This window comes from Strongyloides ratti, scaffold srae_chrx_scaffold0000002, assembly GCF_001040885.1.
Source record: "Strongyloides ratti genome assembly S_ratti_ED321, scaffold srae_chrx_scaffold0000002".
NCBI lineage: Eukaryota > Metazoa > Nematoda > Chromadorea > Rhabditida > Strongyloididae > Strongyloides > Strongyloides ratti.
In genome coordinates, this window is record NW_020171510.1 from 788910 (window position 1) to 814478 (window position 25569).

At 20.2% G+C, this 25569-nt stretch overlaps 4 protein-coding genes across 4 annotated transcripts; all 4 read right to left on the bottom strand.

Moving 5' to 3' along the window:
• Window positions 1–167: 167 nt before the first annotated feature.
• SRAE_X000118000 (Protein sidekick-2) lies at window positions 168–7369 on the bottom strand (the record flags this gene model as incomplete). Its single annotated transcript, XM_024646052.1, has 3 exons — window positions 168–6438; window positions 6490–6889; window positions 6973–7369. 3 exons carry the CDS (start codon window positions 7367–7369, stop codon window positions 168–170), a joined length of 7068 nt encoding a protein of 2355 aa, XP_024498643.1.
• Window positions 7370–12877: 5508 nt separating this feature from the next.
• On the bottom strand, window positions 12878–14064 carry SRAE_X000118100 (Hypothetical protein; the record flags this gene model as incomplete). The annotated part of the gene is made up of 3 exons (XM_024646063.1): window positions 12878–13335; window positions 13460–13813; window positions 13872–14064. 3 exons carry the CDS (start codon window positions 14062–14064, stop codon window positions 12878–12880), a joined length of 1005 nt encoding a protein of 334 aa, XP_024498644.1.
• A 1380-nt stretch (window positions 14065–15444) lies between these two features.
• On the bottom strand, window positions 15445–16738 carry SRAE_X000118200 (NAD kinase 2, mitochondrial; the record flags this gene model as incomplete). The annotated part of the gene is made up of 3 exons (XM_024646074.1): window positions 15445–15665; window positions 15717–16563; window positions 16619–16738. The coding sequence occupies 3 exons, from the start codon at window positions 16736–16738 to the stop codon at window positions 15445–15447; spliced, it is 1188 nt and encodes a 395-aa protein (XP_024498645.1).
• A 4739-nt stretch (window positions 16739–21477) lies between these two features.
• On the bottom strand, window positions 21478–23860 carry SRAE_X000118300 (FMRFamide receptor; the record flags this gene model as incomplete). The annotated part of the gene is made up of 5 exons (XM_024646085.1): window positions 21478–21630; window positions 21676–21847; window positions 21908–22527; window positions 23561–23577; window positions 23638–23860. 5 exons carry the CDS (start codon window positions 23858–23860, stop codon window positions 21478–21480), a joined length of 1185 nt encoding a protein of 394 aa, XP_024498646.1.
• Window positions 23861–25569: the final 1709 nt, after the last annotated feature.

Sequence of the window (25569 nt, forward strand, 5' to 3'; positions counted from 1 at the left end):
AGTATGAAAAAAATACGATATCAATGGAGATCAACATTAATTTGTTTTAAAATAATATAAAAGAATAATCTTATGTTTTTTAATAATAAAAAACTTAATAAATGAAAATATTCTTAATAAAATACAAAATAAAAGTTATTATAAAGAAAAAAAAATTAATGTTTTTTTTAGACAAAAGATGACAACCCGTTTTTAGGTAAATTTGCTGTTTTATACTTTGTAGATGGTGAAGATTGTATTGATGATCGTAATGATATACCAGGATCTTGAATTGTTGATGGCGACGATATATGTTCTGTTGACGGTGATTCTTTTCCATTTAATGAATGTTGTTGTGTTGGTAGATAATCTTTTTGTTGATATGATGTTGTATAATAATGATTAGTATTTGGTGGTTTTGATGATGCCAATGAATATGTCTCTGAACTGGCATATGTTACTGTTGATGGTGGGATACGTCTTATACATTGTTCATAATAGTTTTGTTCATGTGGTAATTCACCTGTTGGTAATGGTGTTGGAGTACTATATCCTAATGAATCATGATCACCTTGATCCATACTAATAGATTCTTCATACATTGAACGTACAGGAATATCTTCATTTCTTGTTCTAGCATATATTTCAGTTACTGATGGTGCTAAATTAGGTAGAAATGAAGTACTTGGACTAGGTGGTTTAAAAGATGATAAAACCATTGTTGATTGTTCTCCATTCATTGTAATTTTGTCAGTTGTTAATGATCCATAAAGAGCATGTAAACCAACTGAAGGTGACATACCAGAACGACGTGATTGATTATCACCACTATGAATTGATCCATACATTGGATTATCAGGTAAATCATTAGATAACCATGAATTATGAGTATTTGGACGTGTTGGTAATATATCATTTCTTCTTTCATTAACATTTGCCAATTCATAATTAACTCGAGTATTTTCAACAAAATTTAATGTATGTCCTGTCATTGGTTCACTTTTTTTTTGTTCATACTTTTTTTTTCTTCCAACAACTATCATACGACATAATATTATTATAATTATTATTAAGAATAATGCTAATATAGCTGCAGTTGATGGAATAAACCACCATTCTTTATAAAAATAAAGTCTTTTTTTATATGCTGGAATAAGAATATGTTCAGTTTCTTCACTTGGATTACCAATACCAATATCATTTTTTAATAATACTCTAAATACATATATACTTGATGGTTGAAGAATATCATAACTAATTTCATATTCATTATCATTTGAATTAATATTGTATAAATTAATCCATTCACCTAATAAATGACTAATTGTATTATTTATAGATCTTTTAACTTTAACAAGTGATGATGTTATATCTAATTCATTTGATTCTTTAGTATCATTATTAAAATTTGATAATCTTTTACCTTGAATAAGAAATCCTTTAATACTATCATTATTTTTATTATTCCATGATAATAAAATACCATTACTTTTTATTACACCTTTTGGTTTATTTGGTGGATTTGGTGTACCTAAATTACCATAACCAACACGAACTTCAGATGTTGTTGGTGGTCCAAAACCTTGATTTGATTCAGCTTTAACAGATATTGTATAATGAAAATTTTCTGTAAGATTTGTTAATAATGCATGATTATCTTTAATTCTAAATATTTTATCTTGATTGTAGCCATTATTTTCACTAGGATGATATGATATTAAATATCCTAATATTAAACCATTTGGTTCTAATGGTTCATCCCATGTTACATTAATTGAATCAGTCATAATACTATAAAATTTTAAATTTGATATAACACCAGGTATTCCTTCTAATGTTTTAAGTCTTATAATAGATGATTCACCTTCACCAGCACGATTATAACCACATACTGATATTTGGTATTCTGTATATTTTTTTAAATCATTTAATATAATATGATTATCTTCTGTTATTAATATTTCTTCCTCAACAATTCTTTTTTCTTTCATATCAACAAGTGGAACATATTTTATTTTGTAACCAGATATATAATCATCTTCAGATTTATTCCATTCTTTCCAATTTAATGTTATTGATGTTGATGTAATTGATTTACCTTTCAATTCAGATATTTTTTGTTTTGGTGTTGAATATCCAACAAAAATAAATTTTGGTATAGTAAATTGTGAATTTCCTATTTTATTAAATGCTTGAATTCTTATTATATAATGTTTAAATGCTGTTAAATGTTCTAAAATATGATTCATTATACCATTAGAAGGAATTTTATTAGTTAATGGTAATTCTTCAATTTTAAAAGATCCATTTGATGGGTATTCTTTATATTCTATTCTATAACCAATAACATCAGAATTCCAATTATCTGATGGTAATGAATCCCATTGAAGATTAACAGAAGTACTTTGATAAGGTTTAACTATAAAATTTTCTGGATATCCTGATGGATCAGTTTGTGGTGTTGTTATCCAATCAGTTTCTGGTGACCATGGACTTTCTTCAAAATCACCAATAAATTTCATTCTTGCTTTATATTTCATATTTGGTATAAGATTACTAATAGTTGCTGATCTTTTTGTTACAGCAATATTTGATGGTAATGTTATATATTCATTATCACTAATACTTTTATATTCAATTTTTACAAACCGTACAGGTGATTCTTCAAATGAAATTGATTTATTATCTAAACTAGGATAAGTCCACTTAAAATGTATTTCTGTTGGTGAAGTCATAATTTCTTTATTCTCTTCTAACATACTAGGTATTGGTTGTGGAAATCTTGAATTTGTAGTTAAAACTTTAACAATTGATTCTTGTCCCCAACCACTATTTTCATTTTGTGCTTGAACACCAAAATAATATGTTGTATTTGGTATTAATGCTGTTGCTGTAAACCAATAAATACTATTAGGTATTTGTGTATTAATAGCATCTTCTTCCTCTGTACCATGTTTCCAATAACGTATAGAATATCCAGATATAATACCATTACCATTTTCTGGTGGCATCCATTTTAATCTAACTTCTGTATCAGAAACATAACTAAATGCAACATCTAATGGTTCTTCTGGTGCCTCTGATGGTGTTTTTATTGGTAATGTTTTTGTTGATATTCCATTACCTACAATTGTATAACCTGATATTTCAACAAAATATTTTGTAAATGGTTTTAAACTTGTTATTTTATATGACCTTATTTCTGATCCTTTAATATCAATTGTTTTGTTATATTTTTTTTGAAATTTACTATCTTCAGGATAAAGTTTTATTGTATATCCAAGTAAAATACCATTACAATCAACTTCATCAATCTCATCCCATGTAATATTAATTGTTCTTCCACTTAAAAGATTAACTTTAACATTTTTTGGTCCATTTGATGGTATATTTTCATATGTTTTAACAACAATTTTTGGTGATGGATTACTACGACCAATTGTATTTTCAGCATATACCTGTATTTCATATAATGTAAATGGTTTTAAATTATTTATTATAAAATCAGAAATTTTTGTATTTTGTGTTTTTATTTCTTTCCATTTACTAGGATAATATTTAGGTATTTCTTCTTCAAAATCAGCACCATCTTCATAATCTTCTTCTTCAATAAAACCATTATCAGTTATTTTACTTTCTTTATTTTTATTTTTTGCTAATTCTAATGAACGATATTGTATAATATATCCAATTAAATCACCATTCCATGATGAATGAGGTAAAAGATTCCAGAAAATTTGTATACTATTCATCATTATTGGTTCAGCTTCAACTTTTTCTGGTGGATGTTCTGGTATTGTTTTTTCTGTAAAAAATACATCACTTGGTAAAGATGGTATACCAAATCCTTTAATATTTTCAGCAATAAGTCTTATAATATATCTTGTATTAGGTCTTAAATTAGTTATTTTAAAACTTTTAGCTTTAGGTGCTGATATATTAAATATTGGTATAAATGTATTTGAGAAACCAATTTGCGCTTCAACATGCCAATACTGAATAATTGTATGACCATCAAAACCAGGAATAAAATCAAGAATACATGTTCTTGCTGTTATTGATGAAACTCTTAAACTTGTTGGTTTACCAGGAAGTTCTGGTGGTACACCAGATTCAAATTTAGCTTCAACAATTTCACCACCACCAATTTCAGTATATGCAACAATATCAACAATAAATTTAGTTTGAGCTGATAAGCCTTCTATTGTTACTGAATTTTGATTTGATCCTAAATTAAATGTTTGTATTGTTTCTGGATGACCTTGTTTCCAACATCTAACAATATAATGTGTTATTATACCATTTTTTTCTGTTGGTGGTTCCCAAATAACTGTTACTGAACTAAATAATACTTGATCAAATTTTAATCCTTTTACTGGTCCAGGAAGATCTTGATCTGTTATAACATCAATTGCCTCTGATCTTGGTCCATCACCAGCACTTGTAAATGCAAGAACTGTTAAATTATAATGTCCAAATTTATCAAGACCCGTTATAAGTGAATTAATTCTTCCATAACTTGGCATTAATGGTATTGTTCTTGTTGGTTCTACTTCACCGTTATTATATGAATCTTTCCACATTTCTATTTTATAACCTAAAATTTGCCCAGGAACCATTTGTTGTTCTGGTGCTTCAAATGAAACATTAACAGCTGTTGAATTAATAATATCAACTTCAATATTTCTAGGTGATTGTAATGGTACACCTTCTAATGTTGTAACAACAAATGGTGGTGTACTATATACACCTAAACCACGATCATTATATGCTGCAACTTGAATTTCATAATCTCTCCATGTTATTAATGGTTCTAATAATACATATCTTTCTTGATTATTTGAAACATTTTTAACATTCCAATCTGCAGTTGCATATCCTGCTAAACGATATCTTACATAATATCCAAGAATATCACCATTCCATTGTTCTGATGGTGGTGGTTGCCAATATACCATAACACTTGTTGATGATCTAGCACTAGCAGCAACATTTCTAGGTGCTGCAGCTGGTGGTTGTTGAGGAATAAAAAGTTGTTTTGATGGTATTGATGGTTTACCAGGACCATGTCTATTAAAAGCAATAACACGAAATTCTGCTGTAGATGAAGGTTTTAAATTATCAATTAAAGCAGAACAACACATTTCTGTGGGAACATTTTCAACAATAGTCTCCCAATTAGACCATATCCCTGCAGAGCCCATTGTCCTCATTTCAATAGAATGTTTTATTAATGGTGAATTACCATCAAATCCAGATTGCCATATAACTTTTACTTTAGTTGGTAAAGTTGTATTAATTAACTCAACATTCACTCCATGTGGCATAGAGGGTTTTTCTATAATCTTTAACCATGCAGAAACAATTTCCTCTTTTCCATCATCTGTCACAACTTTACACTTATATTCACCTATATTATCAGGTCCAACTTGGTTAATTGTTAATGAGTTATCATTTTTAATAGACATTCGATGAAGAATATCACCTTGGACAGGAATAATTTTATTATTCCAATACCATGTAACTAATACATCATTAGCAGTTGCATACTCTTGAGATAATTTACATGGCATTTCAATATTACTACCAATTAACATACTTTGATTAGAAGGACCATATTCAATTATATTTGATGAAATAACCGAAACAACAGCAGATGCTTCATCAACTATACTTCCATTTAAATTTTTAGCTAAACATGTATAATCCCCTGAATCTTTTAATTGAACTGAATGAATTGTTAATGACTTTTTTGTAATTGTATATTTATTTCCACTCATTTTAATAAATGAATCACCAAATTTCCATACAGTATCACCATTGGTATTAAGTTCACATGTTAATGTTATATCATTACCAGCTGAAATAGCTTTACTAACAGGTTTTTTTATAATATATATATTAGATTCTTTTATATCATCGTGAAAACGTTGTGGTAAAATATGATGTTCATCATCTAATACTACTTCATCATCAACTTTTTTAACAATGACTGTTGCTGTATCACTACCAATTATATTAATAGCATCACATTGATAAATACCAATATTTCTATCATTAATTGGATCTATTTTTAAATAACCACTATTTGTTGTTATAACTTCTCTACCATTAAATCTCCAAAAATATTTTGGTCTTGGCCATCCTTTTAATATTTTACATTGTATTTTAATTGATGTTTTATTACCAGTTATAATTTTTTTTGGTAAAATTGTTGTATCAATAATTGGTTCCTCATATAATGAAATTTTTCCCTCACCAAAGTCAAGGATCTTGTCATTTAAAAGTGATGAAGCTCTACATTTAATAGATCTTAACTCTGCCGAGTTCCTTTTTGTTAATGTAACAAAAGGTTCATGTATTGTAAGTCTTCTATTAAATTCACTAATTTTAATGGTCTTCCATTCATTTCTTGTAATTAATTTACCATCTAAAAACCAATCTATTTTTATGTTATCCCTATAAAATAATTAGTCATCAATTATTTCTTTAATTAATTTAAAAACATACCAACTACTTGGCATACATTCAAAAATAAGAGATGTATTTCTTTGTGATATAATAACGTCATTTGGTCTTGTAATAAGAGTAAATTTAGTATTAAGAGGAATTTTTGATTTATCTTCTTCAATTTTATATGTACTAGAAACTTCTTTTACAGAACCATAGTCAGCCTCAACAATATAATTACCATACATTCCCTCACTCGGTAATATTATAAGATCACCATTAATACTAGAGATAAAATGTGTCTCATTTGATGTTATAATATGACCATTATGATGCCATGTCCATTTTATTTCAGCCTCATTACTTCCCTCAACAGGAGGTGTCTTTAAAATGACATATTTTGTTTTATGTATTGTTTTGTGATAAAATGTAGTTGGCATTGAAGAAAGTTTCCGGAAATCTAAAACAAATATATTTAATGAGTAATAATATTTTTTATATATTGACATTAAATATTAACATTTTAACTATAATAATACTTACATTTAACATATACATAAATTATATGTGATAATATAACACCATCTGATGTTTCTTTGTAACAACGGTAAGTTCCAGTATGTTCAGGTTCAAGAAATGTTATTGTCAATTTATTATCAATAATGTCAATTGGTCCATTATTTTGAATTGTTTTGTCATCTTTAAGCCATTTAATATGCCCTATCTCATTATTAAATAATTCTAATGGACAATTTATAGATAAAGAAGTTCCAAGAAATGGTGTAAAATATCTTGGTTCTTTTTTATTATAAATATCATTAGAGTTAAGTGAAACTATATTACATAAGCTTGTTTTTATGAAAACAATAAAAAAATATAATAAAGATATCCAAATAAAATTTGGTATATTATATCTACATATACTCCATTGATAGGTCATGTTAAATTCATTACAAAAATCTAAAAACAAAAATAATATGAAATATATTTAAAAAATAATGTATAAATCATAAAATATATATACATATATCTATATATAAATATCTTTATAATAATATAATATTTTAAAATAATAATTAATAAAGTATTAAAAATAAATACAAATGATCCGCTCATGATAATAGTTTAGAAACAAATGAAACATGTTACAAAGACAAGAAAACATAATATTTATTCAATCTTAACATCATAATAATAACATTACAAAGTAAATAGTATATAAAATTTGAGATTAAGGAAATATTGTCCTTTAAACAAACCTTGATTTAAACAGTTTTTTTTTTTATAGAGTTTAAAAGCTAGTTTAACGAAAAGAATAATATATATTTAATATTTGGAGAGGAAAAAATTTTGTCAAATTTTTTGAAAAAGATTATATATAATTTAAAGAAAGAAATACTCATTGAAAGACAAAATATATAAAAAAAAAAAAGTTATTGACAGAAGTTAGAATGATACAACAAAGTAAAGGAGGTAAAATTAATTAAGTAGTTACTATGTAAAAAACTGGACATTCTAAATGTGTTATATAAATGAAGAAAAAAAAAATGACATTTTAAGGGGGTAAAATTTTATAAAAATAGGAGAAAAAAAATTATATATATGTATAAATATATATTTATAAATAAGAAGAAAAGAAAAGTGTTCAAAAAAAAAAAATTTGTAAGGAGGGTAGTTAAGAGTGAGATAAGATATTGTTTTGTGGTGATAACAAATAATTTCTACTTGGACACATATGAAAACTAGTATGATAACTAAAAAAAGAAATATTAATATAAAAATTATAATAAAAAAAGGATAATTGATTACAATATAGATACATTTACTTAAATGGAATAGAGAATAAAAATGGCTAGGAAAAAAAATTTTTTAACAATCATTATAATTCTTAAGATGATTTTTTAAATACCTACTCAAAAATGTTTAAGTGAATTGTCCTTGGAGATAAATAAAATTTTATTTTTCTAAAATATAATATTATATTTGAATAAATGGAAAAAAAAAAATTTTTTTTCATGTAATAAATTAAAAGTTAAAAGTACACTAATTCTTATCATTTTATTAAAAAAGAAAAAGAGGGCATACAAGAGAATGTGATAAAGATGATGACAGTATGACAGTATTGGTCATGAGTAATGTAAAATAAAGAAGAGTAATGACTAATCTCATCTTTTAGTGACAATTCTATCAAACAAAGCGGTTGTTTTTGATGTAAATAAATGTTATCAAGGTAACAATAACCCTTAACTTTAATATATAGACGTTATATAAATAAGAATGGCATTAAATAAATGATTTTATAAAGTAAAGAATAAAAATGTTTATTAATAAATAAAAATATTAAAATTAAATTGATAAGAACCTTTTAAAATACTTTATTTTTTTTATGTATTTAATAATAATAATAATAAATCTTTTTTTTCTATAATTATTAATTAAGTATAAAAGAAAAATAATTAATAAGTTAAAATCAATTTATTTACATTAATAAAAACTGTTGTCCTTTTTAACGACAAAATTTAAGTAGTTATAAACTTTTTCATTATTTTAGTTGATTTGAAGAAAATACAGTCTGTCAGAAAAAGATATTTATATATATATAAATATAAATATATATCCTTCAATATGGTAAGTAAAGAACTTAATAAAGCATATTATATCTACAGTCAATGATAATGTAAATACTAGTAAAAGAATGGTGAGTGTTCTTCTTTGGGTAAAGTGATTGCCATATCAGAAAAAAAAACTATATATATATATAAATTTATATATATGATAAAATTTTAATATATAAAATATATTTTATAAAATAGTAATAAAGTAATTATAAATATATATTAGTTATAATGGTAAAAATTTAACTATCAAAAAAGAGTTTAATAAGATTATAAATGATAAAGAATAAAGAATAAAAAAGCTAATACAAGAAATAAGGTTTATTGAAATGAATATATTAATTTATCATTTTATAAACCTTTTCATTATTATAATTATATTTTAACAATATATTTGTTGGATATAATTTTTAAAATAAAATAAGTCATTTGTATATCTATAATTGATAAGAAAAATAAAATAACTAATTAATAGCTATTCTTTTTTAAGAATTGTAATTTAAAACATTTCCATTAATTTTATATTTGTAAGAAAAAATAAAAATTTCTTTTTGTTCTAAATTTTTAATTTATATATTTTTATTAGTTAATTAAAATTAAATAAATATATGATTTAATGATAAATCTATATATATATTTATATTTGTAATATTTGATATAGTGATGTTTAAGTGATAAATCAAGTAATATAACATATGTAAATGAAAATAAAGTACAAATATATATATTTATATGTATATATAATATGATATGAAAAAGGTAAAGCACTATTATATATTGTAAGATAAATTTATAAGTAATGCCTAACCCCGAAAAGGTTATCTATAGGGTGGTAATAATAACAAGAGCTTTATCATAAATAGAATACTAATTGAAATAGGTTGGTTTTGTTGTAATAGTAGTAAAACACAAAAGATATTGTTAAAAATATCTTTTCATCAATATATATATATATATATATTATCATTTACATATAATAATTTAAAGTTAATTTATTAGGACCATGTGAAGATAGATAATAATTTTATTTTGATACTGAGTTTAATCTAACACCGTTATACATATCTCATCTATTAATTATTATAATAATTATCTAAAAATCCATAATCATAATTTGGTACGAATAATGGTAGATAAAATAGAAAATATCACAAAATCAGGACATTAAATATAGTTAAAACATTTTATTTTGAAGGACATTTTAATTATTAAATTGGAACAACTTCTATAATTATAAAATGGCTAACTTTTAAAATAAAAATGATATAATTTTAACTAAGAAATTATTATAATATTATATAAATAAAAATTGATTTTATTATTTAATTAATGATTTCTTTATAATAAACTAAAAAATGTATAAAAATATGAGAATCAAAATATAAACTAATGACTTATTGTTTAAATTTTTTTTTTTAATAAAACTTAAATATTTTTTTTTTCGAACAAATAAAAAGAGAAGTGTTTATGCAAAGTGGTAGTATTTTTTTTTAAAATATATAATGATTTTAAAAGAAAAATATAGTTATTCTCAAAAAGTAAATGGGGAGAAAATATTATGAGAATAAATGATTTAATGTTATTATTTTATTTATACATACTGCAATTACATGCAAATTTTATGGTGGATATTTTAAAGTTTGACGGTAATATAAAAAAATTAACAAGCCAATATAAAAATAGTAGAATTAAATTTATTGTAATAATAAAAAAGGTTAAAAGTTTTCAGTGATATTTTCAGTTTATGACCTTTAAATAGAATATAAAAATAATAGATGTATTTACTAAGAAATAATTTTATAATATAGTATATACCTTTTTTTAACTAAATTGTTAAAGTCAAATTTCATGCTCATATACATATAATATAGTGGAGGGAAAAAAGAACCTAACCTCAATTTGAGGATATTATATTAATAAGATTTGATGAAAAATTATATACATATAAAAGAAGATAAGTCAAATTAAATAAATAATATTCCGATTTTATAAAAAATGATTAATGTACAATTCAAATGAATATTAACTTTGACTTTTTCAATATGTATATTATTTTTAATTATATTTTTTCTATAAAATTTAAAATAAACAAAAATTTGTTACACATATCAATTATCTCATAATTATTAATTGTCAATTTTTAGACAATCATCTCAACAGAATATGTTTTTTTTTTTGGATATAAAAAAAAAGTACAAAATGTGAAAGAATAAGAAAAGAAGATAAAATATAGTGATTCATAAATATTGTATTAAACATTAAAATTTATTTTATAAGTCTATTTGAGATAAAATTTGTGTTACAATGAAAAGAATTATATCTTTCCGAATATACTTATATTACATTTTGTTTATCACATATGATACCAAAATATTATAAAGTGAACATTATATTATGAAGTAAGAAGAAATTAAATTGTAAGATAAAAGTTTTATAAAAAATTCATGAAATGATTCTAAGAACAGTTGTTTGATTAAATAGAGATTAAATATAAATTATAAATTATAGATTTATGAATATTTTATATATTAATATTTGTTATTCAAATATGCAAAAGAAAAGGTTGATATATATAATGAACGATAAGTTTTTAAGATTGATATAAAGTTGTATACTTAAATTTTAATGATGATTGAACTCATATATAATTAATCAGATGCAGTCGGTGAGAATGATAATTTATATTATAAATTTACTCTTTAGTATTTAAGATCTTAGAATAATAATTATTATTTAAATAATTTTTTATAATACTTATTTTTTTAAATTGTCAAAATAAAAGATAAAAATATTATTATTATTATTTAATATTTGTAAATAAAAAATAATTATAATATCTACTTAACTAATAATACGGTATTTTTGTTATCATTTAAATCAACTAATAATAATATTATATTATTTAACTTATTTCAACAAAAAAAAAATATTATAAATAAAATTTAAATTTATAACTTTAGACGCCTTTAGGTTTAACTTTAACGCCGTTATTGTCAATTTTAATTTTACTTTTCTTAAAAAGAAAAAGCAATAACCAAATGAAAAAAATTTAAAATCTTATATAAAATGTATAAAAAGTTTAGTTCTAAAAGATTTATTTTATTTAAATATAGAAACACATGTAGACAAGGTGTTATATAAAATTTAGATAGTCTAATTAAAATGAAATATAAGAAAAAAAAAGTATAATAATAAAATAAGGTTAATAAATTAAATGACAAATAAAAAGTTATATATATTAGTTAAAGATAAAGGCATTTTAATGTTAATCAACTTGAATAATGTAGTGTTTATGTAATGAGGAAAAGTAGCTAAAAGTAATATTATTTGTGACAAAATACGGTTTTCATTTCCTGATTATTAGTATACAATTGTCTCATGTACTTAAAAATTTTAGAAACATTTCAGATAAATAAAAGTTATCTAACACAATATGTACATTTTTAAATGAGAATAAATAAACATTTTTGTTCTATCTTTTTAAAGTTAAAATTAACAAAATTGGGAAAAAATTAAATTAATCCAAATGTAAAAATTTTTCACTATTTTTACTTATAATATATGGGTAAAGTTTTTATTAGCCCTTGTCAATATTTTATATATTAAATGCTACATCAAAAATGAATATACAATTTTTATTTAAAAAATTTTATTATTTTAATTTAAATATTATTAAAAAAAAATCATAAGAAAAATTTCTTTAAAAATATTATGGTAATTGAATTTTAAAAATTTCTTATAAAATAAAATATATCTTATATAATATGTTTATATTTCAATTTTTGAATATATATATATAAAATATTCACGTCAAGTAGTTGTTAAAAGTAGTTTTACCATTTATTGGACAATTTGAACCAGTTACAGATATTATTATCTAATCTACTATGATATTCATTTAGTAAACAATCATTTTGGTTAAACAATTTTTGTCCACTAATAAAATTGATAGGTGGTTTTATTTCATTTTGTTTTGATACCCAATTTATATCATACTTATTAATTGTATTGCCCATTAAATATCGTTTTTTTTCATTTTCATTTTTAATATCTTTAAATTGATTATTAGATTGGTCCTCATCACCAAATGTTAGATGACCCAATTCACGTTCCTCAGAATTGTTACTTTTTTGAATAACTAAAATCAACAATGATAAGGTAGGTTGGTTTTTAGTTAACTTAAAAGTGAATGTTTTGTCAAAATCAATGAATGGTTTTGATATATATGTTCCGCTTTTTGCGCAATTGACAAATTGATGATCTTGTATAAGGACAACTTTAATGTATGATACTAAAATGAAATATAATATGTTTGTTAGTAAAAATTTATTAAGTCAATATACATAAGTATTAATAAGAAAAATTGGTCAATAACTAATTATCTTATTATAAAAGAAATATTGTAATAAAATTACCTGATTTTTTATGAGGTTGAGATATTGGTAAATTGGCTCCTTTTTCAATATAAATTGAAAGTTCATTTTTAGGTTGAGAAAAATTGATAGATAAAAGAAGATAACCACATTTTAAATTATTTTGGGAGCTATGAAAATTTTTTGAATAATATCTAGGTGATGAAAATATATCAGAATGATGATTAGGTAATTTATATTTTGATGAATTTGTTAGTGTTATTTTTTGCACTGGATCAAGTAATGTCTCAATTTGATAATGATAAAAATTGTTGTTACTGGTACCGTAATCTAATACTCTATGAAATAGTGAATTAAATGTATCATCTTCATCATCTTTATGTGAATCACTTTCTCCTAAAATAAAAAAAAAAGTATACTTAAAGTAATGTATAACAAAACTTGCTATGATTACGATGATGGCTTTGACTATACTTTTTATTTTCATCTTTAAGAGTACTAATTACTCCTTTCCTTTCAGATAATGAATGGGACCGATGACTACTTTTTTTAGCATGATTATTAAGTGAAGAATTGTTTCTTTTTTTTGCTTCTTTATGTATATTTAAAAATCCATGCATAACATGACATGCAGCAAGACGATCCATTTAAAAATTTAAAAATAATATATACTTTTACGCTATAATAATATTAAAAATAACATAAAATTAATTTTTTTCTTTTTTTTTTTATTTAAATTGTAAATAACATATGTGAATGTTTGTGGGAAAATCGTAGAAACAACTTTTAATTATATCCTTTTTTTATTAATTAAAAATAAAATAATATAATATAAAAGAAATAAAAAAAAAAAGTTTAAAAGGTTACTGTTGTATAAGGAAGAAAAAAGAATGTTGTATAAAAATTGCACAAAAAATTCTTTCTTTGAAATGATTAGCTAAAAGGTCTATCAATAAAATTAGATAAAATTTTATTGAAAAATATATTGTTAAAATGATAACATTTCTTTAACTATCAACTTGAGTTAATTTAGATTCAAGACAAGTAACAATAAGTTTGAGAAGTAGAATAAGTAGTTTTAACACTTTATTGTTTGACCATAAACTAAAATTATTATAATATGGTGTTAAAAAAAAAGTAAGCGTATTGAAATGAAATATAAAATTTTAATAAAAGACTTGAGTTTGTGGATATATATTTATATAAATATACTATATATATACATATATATTAACAATCATAATAATCTTGTAAAAAAGAACCATTATAAGTTCAAATTTACTCTATCATACGATAAAAATAAAATTTGATGGATGATTATATATTAGATATTTATTATAACAAATTTAAATTGTTTCAAATTTACCATATAAAGAATTTAAAAAAATGATAAAAAAAAAGTTATTTTAATGTTTTTAAAAAGAAACATGAAGATAAAAAAAAATATAGTACTTCTTGATATTGACCTATATTTAATACAATTTTATCAAGATAATTCATAATATTTTTAATTTATTAAGTTATGCTTAATTAGTAAGTAATGTTTTTTTTTTAAATTTTTTTTTATATATAATATCTAAAATCATACTTCAAATATGATTATTTTAAATAATATATAGTTAAAACATAATAGTAAGCCATATTATGATGCTATTTAAATATATAATATAATTATAAGAGTCGTGAATAGTAGAAAAAAAAAATTATTTTAAATAAATGGTATTTTAAAAATGACATTAAAGAAATAGTAGACAATTAAAAAAAATGTCAATTTAAGAATTAACAAAGATGCTTAAAAATGAATAAGGTTGTTAATCTACTTGCATGATTGAGTTAAATAAATTGATGTTTTATTATTATTTTTTCTTAAATATCATATAAATATAAAAAATAACATTTGGTTTATTTATTAAAAAAAGTTTCAAGTGAAAAAAACATAAAGTTATACTTTGGTTGGATGAACTTTTATTTTTTATTATGATACTTTATGAAAAAAAAGCTTTTTATTTTTACTTTTAAATATATATTTAATTATCAAAGTTCATGTAAACAGTTTTTAAAGAATCTTCGGGAAGTATTTGAAGAATAATTTCACTATTAAAATTAATTGGTATTAAATTATTACCATCAAGAAATAGACCTCCATTTGAACATTTTGATATTATTTTTATATTTCTTGTAAAACCTTTTTGTGACATTTGGTGAAATGTATTATTATATATTGGTTCTCTAAATGTATATGCCATTTCTTAAATAAATATAATATTAAATATAATAATATTTTTAAAGATAACCTTACGACAACAAAATGGATCAAATATAAGTTTTTTGTTATAACGATTACAAACTTCTTTAATAAAATTTGAATTTTTATTTTCAAATATAACACCCATATTTTCAAGAACATTAATAATAGATTTTAGTTTATCATCATATAATTTGTTGATATTAAAATGCCAAGCTGTTGAACCAGTCCCAGTACATATAGAAATACCACTATTTTTTTGTTTGACTGGTTTTTCATTATTTATTGAAACTTCAAAATAACTTACTTTACCAGAATTTATTTCACTAATAAAAACTTCATTTAAAACATAAAATATTTTTTTATTCACCAACATATTTTTTTCTTTTGTTATACTTCTTTCTTTCACTATAACTTTTATCCTTTGTCTATACATCCAATCAAATTTTTTTTCTAAAAATTTATTAATAATAATTTTAGGAGGAATATTCATTTTTTTTCCAATACATAAGTATCCTTCAGAACCATGATAATCAGAGTTTAGTCCAATAATAGGAATATTGTTTTTAATTTTTGATGCACCAGTCAAAAATGTTCCATCACCACCGGCAGTAATAATAAGATCAAATCCTTTAGAACTATTTTCATTGTATTCATCAAAATAGATAATTTTAATTTGAATACAATGTTTTTTCAACGCATGTATTATTTTATTAACATATTTTATATGTTTTAAATGTTTTACTATTATGTGAGGAGAAATATTTTCATTTGAAATTTCATCAAAAAAAACTTTTTCATTTTTAATTTTTTTATAATTAACATCTTTTAGAGACATTTCCCATTGTAACCTAGTAGTTTTTGATATAATTAATACTTTTCTTGGTGGAAAAAAATTCTTCTAAAATATAAAATTAATTAAAATGTAATAAAAAAAAATTTTTTTTTTATATTACCTCAGAATTTTTAAGCAGTAAATAATTTTCTTTTAAAACTTTTTCTTTATTTAATGGTTCATTAACAACAGTATTGTTAGAATTTAATAAATTAGTAAATGGAGTGTAAATAGATTGCATATTAGTCTTTTTACGCTACCAAACTTTAATTAAGTAAACATATATATTTATAAACTTAATAAATGTATAACATGCAAAATGTATAATTAATTTTTTTTTTATTTTTAAATAATATATTTTAATCATTAATTATTAATAAAGTAAAAAAATAAATATATTTTATATAAATAATACTTATTGGCATATACAAAAAAAATGATAATTTTTTAAATAATATTTTGCTAGAATTATTTATATAACATTGGTTTGTAACTTAATTAAACATAGCAAATATTTTAAAAAAACAATATAACAATAAAAAATATTATTTCTAATTAAAAAAAATTATAAATAATAAGGTAATAGACATAATAATATAACTTTATTATGTATATTTTTTTGTATAAAAATAGTATTAAAAATTTTTTATAAGATTTTTGAGTAAAATATAAAATTAAATTATCAGGTTATATATTACTTATTGTCTACATACAATTAAATGTTTACAATAAAAGAAAGTAAAAATAATATTAACATGATTTATTTGTTTAATTAATTAAAGGTAGAAAACTAGATAGTTTTTTTGTTTTTGATAGGATTATTTATAAGTGGGTATCAAAAAGTTTCATGAAGAATTAAACTATTTAAAATCTTTTTATTTCCGGTAATGTATTATTTTAAAGATGATTTATATTTTTATCTTATTACACAAAAAAATTTAATCACATTTATTAGATAATATGTTTTCGATATGACTAATATATGTATTTAAAGTAATTAAAAATCATAAAGTATAAATAAAAATCTAAGGTTTAATTTTTATAATTTTTATTGACAAAATACTTTTACAATATAAGCACCAATTTAAATTACTTATAAGAAAAGTATTTCAATAAAATAATTTCAACACAATTAAAAAAAAATCACTACATTGAAAGATAAAAATAATGTAAACAATTTATTAACAAATAAAAAAAAAACAAAAATTTTTTACTTCATTGACATACGTATATTTATATCAATATAATTTCATGTTATCATTTTTTAATTTTACAAATCTCTACATAAAAAGAGGAATAAATATTTGTATGTAAGGGAAAAAATTATCTTGTTACCATTTCAAATTTTATCACTTTTTATAAAGATAAATATATTGTTTTTTCTTGAAAAATCTATTGAACTTTTAAAATGTATTATTACAAAAATTACATCTCAAAATTGTAAGTTTTTTTTAAAAAAAAATTTAAAAATTATTTTAACTCTTTAATTTATCACAGTATGAAATTTTTTTGATTGTAAATTTTTTTAACTAGATTTTTAGTTATATTAAATATTTAAAACAAATTTTGTTTAGTATAACAGTCGAAATGACAAAGCCCCATTTCTTCAAGTTTATCATTTTGCTTACTATAATTAAAATTTTCATGTAAAGATTACCTACTTTCATAAGAAGTATGAATAGTTAACTAGAAATGTCTTTTTAAGCAAAAACAAGATTTTTACTATTTAAAATAGCTTAATGATAATTAACATTAAAAGTTTTTTATCCAGATAATTTTCTTTTTCTTTAGTTTACTATTTTTAAAAATTTTAATAACTTATTTAAAACATATAATCATCTTAAAAAATTGTTTTAGCGTTTTAATTTATCTAGATTTTTTTATTACTTAAAAAACAGTTTAATTTTTATAAATAAAATAGGTTTTAATTTTATTGCATTTACTTTATTTTTAATAACTATTATCATAACTTAAAAATTATTAATTGATAAAAAGTATTTTTTACATTTAAGATGTGTTGATATAAAAAAATTATAAAATTTAAAATTAAAACTTTATTGGAACAAAAAAATTAAATCAAAAAAACAGTCTAAATTATATTAGAGTTAAAAAAAATGTTTATAACTATCAAGTTGACAATTCACTTACCAATTGAAACTTGCTTTTTTTTTACATTTTAATCCAATTCAAAACTTTTTAAGCTATTCGTGTATTTTAAGATGTTCTATTTCAAAAAAAAAGTATGAAATCAAAAACATTAACATAATAATTGCAAAACAAAAAAATAAGTCAAAGGAAGATCAAGAAATAGCAACTTTATAAAAAATGTTCTTTTTTTGAAAATAACGGAAGTTAATTAACTAAATGTAACAAAATAAAGAAAATAAATAGTATATTTTTAGGTAAATAAAGTAACTAAATTTGTGCTAAAATTTTTACTTTTATATAGTAAGATTTATAACACATACAAACTGAGTTTCAAATAAGAAAAAAGATTAAGACAATAATAATATTATAACTTAGATATAATGTTAGAATTTAGAAAAAGGCTAAAGTAAAAATATTTTTTTAATTAAATTTAAATTTATAAAGTTTAGAATATAAAAAATATCTCTAAACGAAAAAGTAATATTAAAATATAGTAAAGAATTAAAAAAATTCAGGCAACATTAAGATAATTAAAGGATTCAAGAGGAAAAGTACACCTAAGATTTTAAATATATATAAAAGGCTTGAAACTAAATATATTTTATTTTAAAAATTTTGCAATTCTCAATGCTTAATATTTAATTAAAATATATATATTTAATAGATTTATTGTAGAAGTTGTAAACAGTTATTTTCAATAAAAAGTTTACTAAATATTAAAAAATTGAATAAATTCTATATCCACTTCTAAATAACCAAATATAAATTTTTATAAAATAAATTATTTTACTTTTAACTATTGCTTTATTATTTTTTTAAATACCTAGATTTTACAACAAAAAATTTAAAAATTTAATTAATTCATTTTAATGTTTTCTTTAGATTTGATAAAATCAAAAGAGGTAAAATACATGTATTGATAAATTTTTTTCATTTAAATTCAACAATTTCTAAATAACCGAAATTCAGATTTCTTGATGGATTATGATAATGTCTGTTATGAAAGCTTAGTATGTAAATGTGAAATACATTTAAGGTAAAATAAACCTATAATAATAAAGATATGCATATTGATGGTGCGAAATATTGAAATTTTTTTAAAGAATGTTATTTTAAAATGTAAAAAATAAATAAAAGAAATATTTACAAAATTGAACTATATATTATTTATTCTTAATTATTAGTTTATACATCCTAAAATACCATTAAAACTATTAAATTTAAGTTAAAATTCTATCTTGCCATAATATTAAATTAAAATAAACGTACTTTTAAAGTTTTTAAAAATTTATCGTAGAAAAAAATGGAAAAAACAATTTATTTTTTGTGTAATTTGATATATCTGATAAACTGATATTTGTTTATTTGATTTGAAATTAAAATTTTTTCTTTTTGTTAACAATTTTAAATTTTAATTATCACATATTTATATTTCCATGTATAAAAAGATTGATTAATTTATTTGCCTATTAAAAAAATTATGTAATGTTTTTTTTAATTTTGTTTCCAAGGAAGCCTTAGTTTTATAACACAAATTGATAAAAATAAATATATTTTTATTCTTCTTATTAACTATAATATATTTCTATATTTATGTATCTTTTTTGATAAATATTGTTGATATGTAACGTATAAGTATTATTTTAAATGTATAAACAAAATTTAAACTAAAAATTAATGATTTTTAATATATATTTGAATTTTTAAGTAGATTTTAATGATATCAAATTGATGTTTAATTTTGAAAAAGTATGAAAATAGTTAAGAATATAGAAAAATTGATAGTTTGTTGGTATTAATAAAATACCATTCTTCAATAATTCTTCTCAAGCCTTACTTGTTATTCGTTACTTTAGGACTTTTAATCTGGTTAAAAAGTGGTTGTATAAATTTGTAGTTTTTTTTTATTGCTTTTTTTTTATTTCACTTGATATTATCTGTTTTAAATATAATTTAAATATTTTTAATTTAATAATTTTAAGTGCTAAATATATATCTATAAAAGAACTCAACAATTTAATTCAATTAAAATAAATTTATTTTTAATAATAATGTGATTAAATTTAAATCAAAAAACTTTTTTTAATCATAAAATAAAAGATCGTTTTTGGAAAAAAAAATAATATAAGGAATTTCCATCAATAAGAATTATGTATGAGAAATTTTAAAAAAACAGACAATTTTTTTTAAAAAATTTAAATGTTTTTTATTCCTTTAGAAGATGCTGCAATACTGTAATTTTTTTTTTTATTTTTAAGTAAAATTACTTTTGAAAAAAAAAAGTTGTTAAAAAAATGTTTTAAATAATAGTTTTTGCTAAAATCTTTAATAATAAATAAATTTTTTTATTGCTTTCTATTTTTTTTTTCGCCTAACTAAACAAAAGTATGTTTTCAAACTAAATATGAATAAAAAGTTGGCAATTCATTAGAAAAAAAAAACTACTTTTGCAAAGATTTAAATGAGAGAAAAAAAAAATAATTATACTTCTTTAATTATAATTTCAAAATTTTTTATGCTAATTTTATGAGAGTTTTTTTTTTCAAATGTTACAAGATGCATCTTTAGTTCCTCTTTTTTTTAAACTGGTAATTTAAAAAAAAAAAATAGTTCTTTTATAACATTTTTTTTAGTATAAAAAATATTTTATTAAAATAAAATAATTTTACCTTGTTTTACTAAAAAATTAATAAAAATTGTTTACTCATATATTAAAAGGCAATATTTTACAAATTCATTTAAAAAAATAATACTATTTATAAATGATTTGTGACAGGAATGTTTTAGAAATAATATATGCAAATATATTTTTTAAAATTTAACCCAAAAAAATTAATTTAATGATACTGGTGCAGTATTTGTTATTTGTAATTGGAGTATTGAATTTTCTGACATTCTTTTATTTTCATCTTTTAAACACAGTGATTTTTTTTCACGATAACATACTAAACGTACACTATTTTGTCTTTCATTACTTATACTATTCTAAAAAAAGTTTTAAAAAGTTATTATGATACTCTATTAATTTACTTTTTTATTTATTGTTTGTGAATATTTTTTACTCATTTCATTACAATCACTCTGTTGTACAACTTGTGTCAAAAAATGGTATTCAGTTCTTTTGAAACATGGAAATACTAATTTAACACATACTCTTCTAAATTTCCTTCCAAAAATTGAATAAATAATAAGATTAGATGCACTATAAATTTTTTTATTTTATTTTTAAGTTAAAAAAAAAGAATAAAAAAAGAAAACAAACCTGTTAAAACAAATAAACATATTAGCAACTGGAACTCGAGCTTTATCAAAAAATGTTACTTTTTTTGAAACACCATAATAAACATCAATAAATGAATTTAATATAGTTGGAAGATTAAATACCATAAATGTTAGTAAAACAGATGCTGCCATTATAGTACACCTTCTTTCACCTTCATCAACAGAATTTTGTCTTGTTCCAAGTGATTGTCGAATTTTGTAAGCTGTATGAACTTCATAAACAACAGTAACATTAAGAACTATCATAATTGCCCAAGGTATAATAAAAAGATAAAAAAGTTGACCATATAAATGATAAAAAGCATAATAATATTTATTTTTAGCAAATGATGTTTGTACATATAATCCGCATTCACCTAATGTATTTTCAAGATATGATGGTATTTTAAATATTATTGAAGCAATACCAATACAGATAACAATAATTGTTGCTTTTCTTGATGAACACCACATTCTCATTTTTAATGGATATTTAACAGCCAAAAAACGATCTACAGTAATCGCAACACAGGTATAAACGGAAGCAACTTGTGCCATAAGACTTATTGGATAAAAAATAAGTGTTAATTTTGCAAAAATTCTACATACTTCTACAGATCCCTAGGATAATTATTATTTATTAAAAATTAAAAAAAATTTTTTAAATAATCTTTTTAAAAAAAACTTTTTATTTTTTAAATAGCATCTTAAAACTTTAAATGTTATTGATAATAATATATATAAATATAATTATAATATTTTCACCAGAATGTTTTTATTTAAAATTAACAAAAATAAAAACCAATTAATATAATGTTAAAAGAATAGTTTATGTTTAAAGAATTATTTCAATAACATTACATTTTCTTACTTTTTTTTTGTTACTATTTAAAAAAATAAAAACATTCTATAAATATTATAAATACGTTTTAAAATTTTAAATATGTTTACATTGGAATAAAAATCCTATTTAATTAAGATCTTAACATAGTATAATATCTTAAATATTATGTAATATTTTGTTGAATATGATAAATTTATTTCTAATTTATTCTAATATATGGATTATAAAAAAAAAATTATTTAATAAAATATTTATTATTTTATTGACAGAGTAACATTTAAAAAAGTATAACTCAATGAAAACGAATTATTTATTTTAAATTTACTAATAATAATTTTAAAAATATGCACTTTAAAGAAATAATAAAATTTTAAATATAAATATAATTAAAATTATCCAATAAAATATTTTAAAATAATTGTAGATTAGATGATCTTTCTTTATTTTATTTATTTTTAATTATAATTATATACAATATTTGGTTAATTTTATGATTGAAATTTTAATAATTAACATTTTTTTAAAAAAAATATACATTTTTTCTAATTATAATAAATAATTAAAAAATTTTTAAATAAAGAAACATTATAATTGAAAAGTTAAACCATAATAATTTTTTCTTTTTGATAAAAATGGTTTCATAATTTTAAAAATAATACTATACTATATTTAATTAGCATCTTCTACTTAATAAGATGATAATTAGTAATGAAATTTGTTATAACAAACAATTTTTACGATAGATGTTAAAGAAGTTTTTAACAGACATTATAATTTATAACTAAAATATATTTTGGTCTTTTAACTTACTTGTGACGTACAGCCTGCTAAAAGTGGATAAATTATAACAGATGTTAGTAAAAGTACTAAGTCAAAAAATGATAAACCTGCTAAATAAACATTTAATGAACATTTCATTTGTGGTCTTGTAAAAACAATAACACAAATTATTGCAGCTAATATACCAAATGTTCCAATTATTGGAAGTGTATAAAGATAAATAATATTTTGAATTTCATTAGAACTTGTAGACATACTATTTACTTTTTCTTTACAAAACATTTCTGAACCTATTATTAATGATAAATTTTCTTCCTTCACAAAAGCCATTTTTATGAATAAAAAAATTGAAATGTATTTTTGAAAATTATAAATATAATAACAATAAAACTTTTTATTAAAAAGAATATTATCTTTAAAAAAAATTTAATACATTAATAAAAATTTATATGTTTAAAAAAATTGACTTAAAAAAAAATAAAAATCAAAAAAAATATTTTTATTTAAAAAACAAACTAACTATTATTTAATAAGAAAAAATTTTAATCTTATAATTTTGATTAGAAAAATAAATTAAGACAATATTATTATAACTATTTCTAGCAGAAAAAAATAAAATAAAATAAAAAGTAAGAAAAAAAATGTATAAAGGAGAAACATTTACATTTTTATTTTGGAAAAGAATAGCTATTTATAAAAAAAAAATAAATACAGTGATATAAATATATATATATATATATTTTTTAATTTAATAAAAATAAAATAAAAAAAAAATTTTTATTTTTATATAAAAAAAAATAAAAATTAAAATGTTGATATCATCTTTAATTTCATACTTTTTAGCTATCAAAAAATATTAAATATTTCGAATCAAATTTTTAGTGTTAAAATTTCTTTAGGCAAAAATATATACATATGAAATAAGCTAAATGGAAGATAGGGTTATATTAATTTTGTAGGAGAATGATGCATATACTATTAACATACAATTTCATTTTATAATTGATACTATTTGGACAAAAAAATTGTATAAATTACAATATTATGTCAATTAAAATAATTAATCAAAGTCTTATATTTTTTAAAGAAACAAAATTACAATACTCAGATATACCTATGGTAAAAATAAAGACATTTAAAAATAATTCCATTTTATAAAAAAAAAAAAATTAGAAAACTCATAAATTTTTCTACAATAATTTTTATATATACTTATGTTAAGTTGTCGATTTTATAATTAATTAAAATATTTTATTTTAAATACTAAATTATTTTAAATTATTATTTTTATAATTATGAAAAAAATATATTTGTAATTAAGTATAAAATTAGTGAATAATTCTTTGAAAACAATTGAAAAAATTAAAAATAAATAAAAAAAAAAAATTAAAATAAATTGTAGTAATATATAGTTGTTTTTAAAATTTTTTTATTAATTTTTGATAAAATTATTAATATATTAAATATTAACTGCCATAATCATTTTAGAAGCTTAATAATATTTTTTATTAAGTCAAAAATGATCATAATAATAGTTCTCTTTAAGTTCATAATGTGGTATACTATAAAAATAACTAACATGTAAATATTTAGTAAAATTAAAAAAAAAATTTTTTAACTTTACGAAAGATGTACATTATAGTGTAAATTGATGAATAGAAGTTATTTAGTTATCTATATACTAAGTTATGTTTTAGTTAAATTCATTGATATTAAAATATCAAAAATTCTTAATATACATATAATTTAAATTAAATTGTTGGTAGCAATAAAATAATTGACAAGTAATAAAATATAAAAATATTAATTTTTATATTTCTATTGATAGTTTACTTTAAAAAAATGTTTTTCATTTTTTGCTTTATTGAAAAAAATATATGGATTAGTCTTTGAATGTATTATTAAAATGATAAAATAAAATTTAGACTATTATGAGAATGTACTATGTAAATGTGTTTGTGATGTAAGAAATCAAAAAAGATATTTGTCAAAAAAACTTGTAATGATAGTACTTTTTCTTATATGAAAAAAGGTTTTTA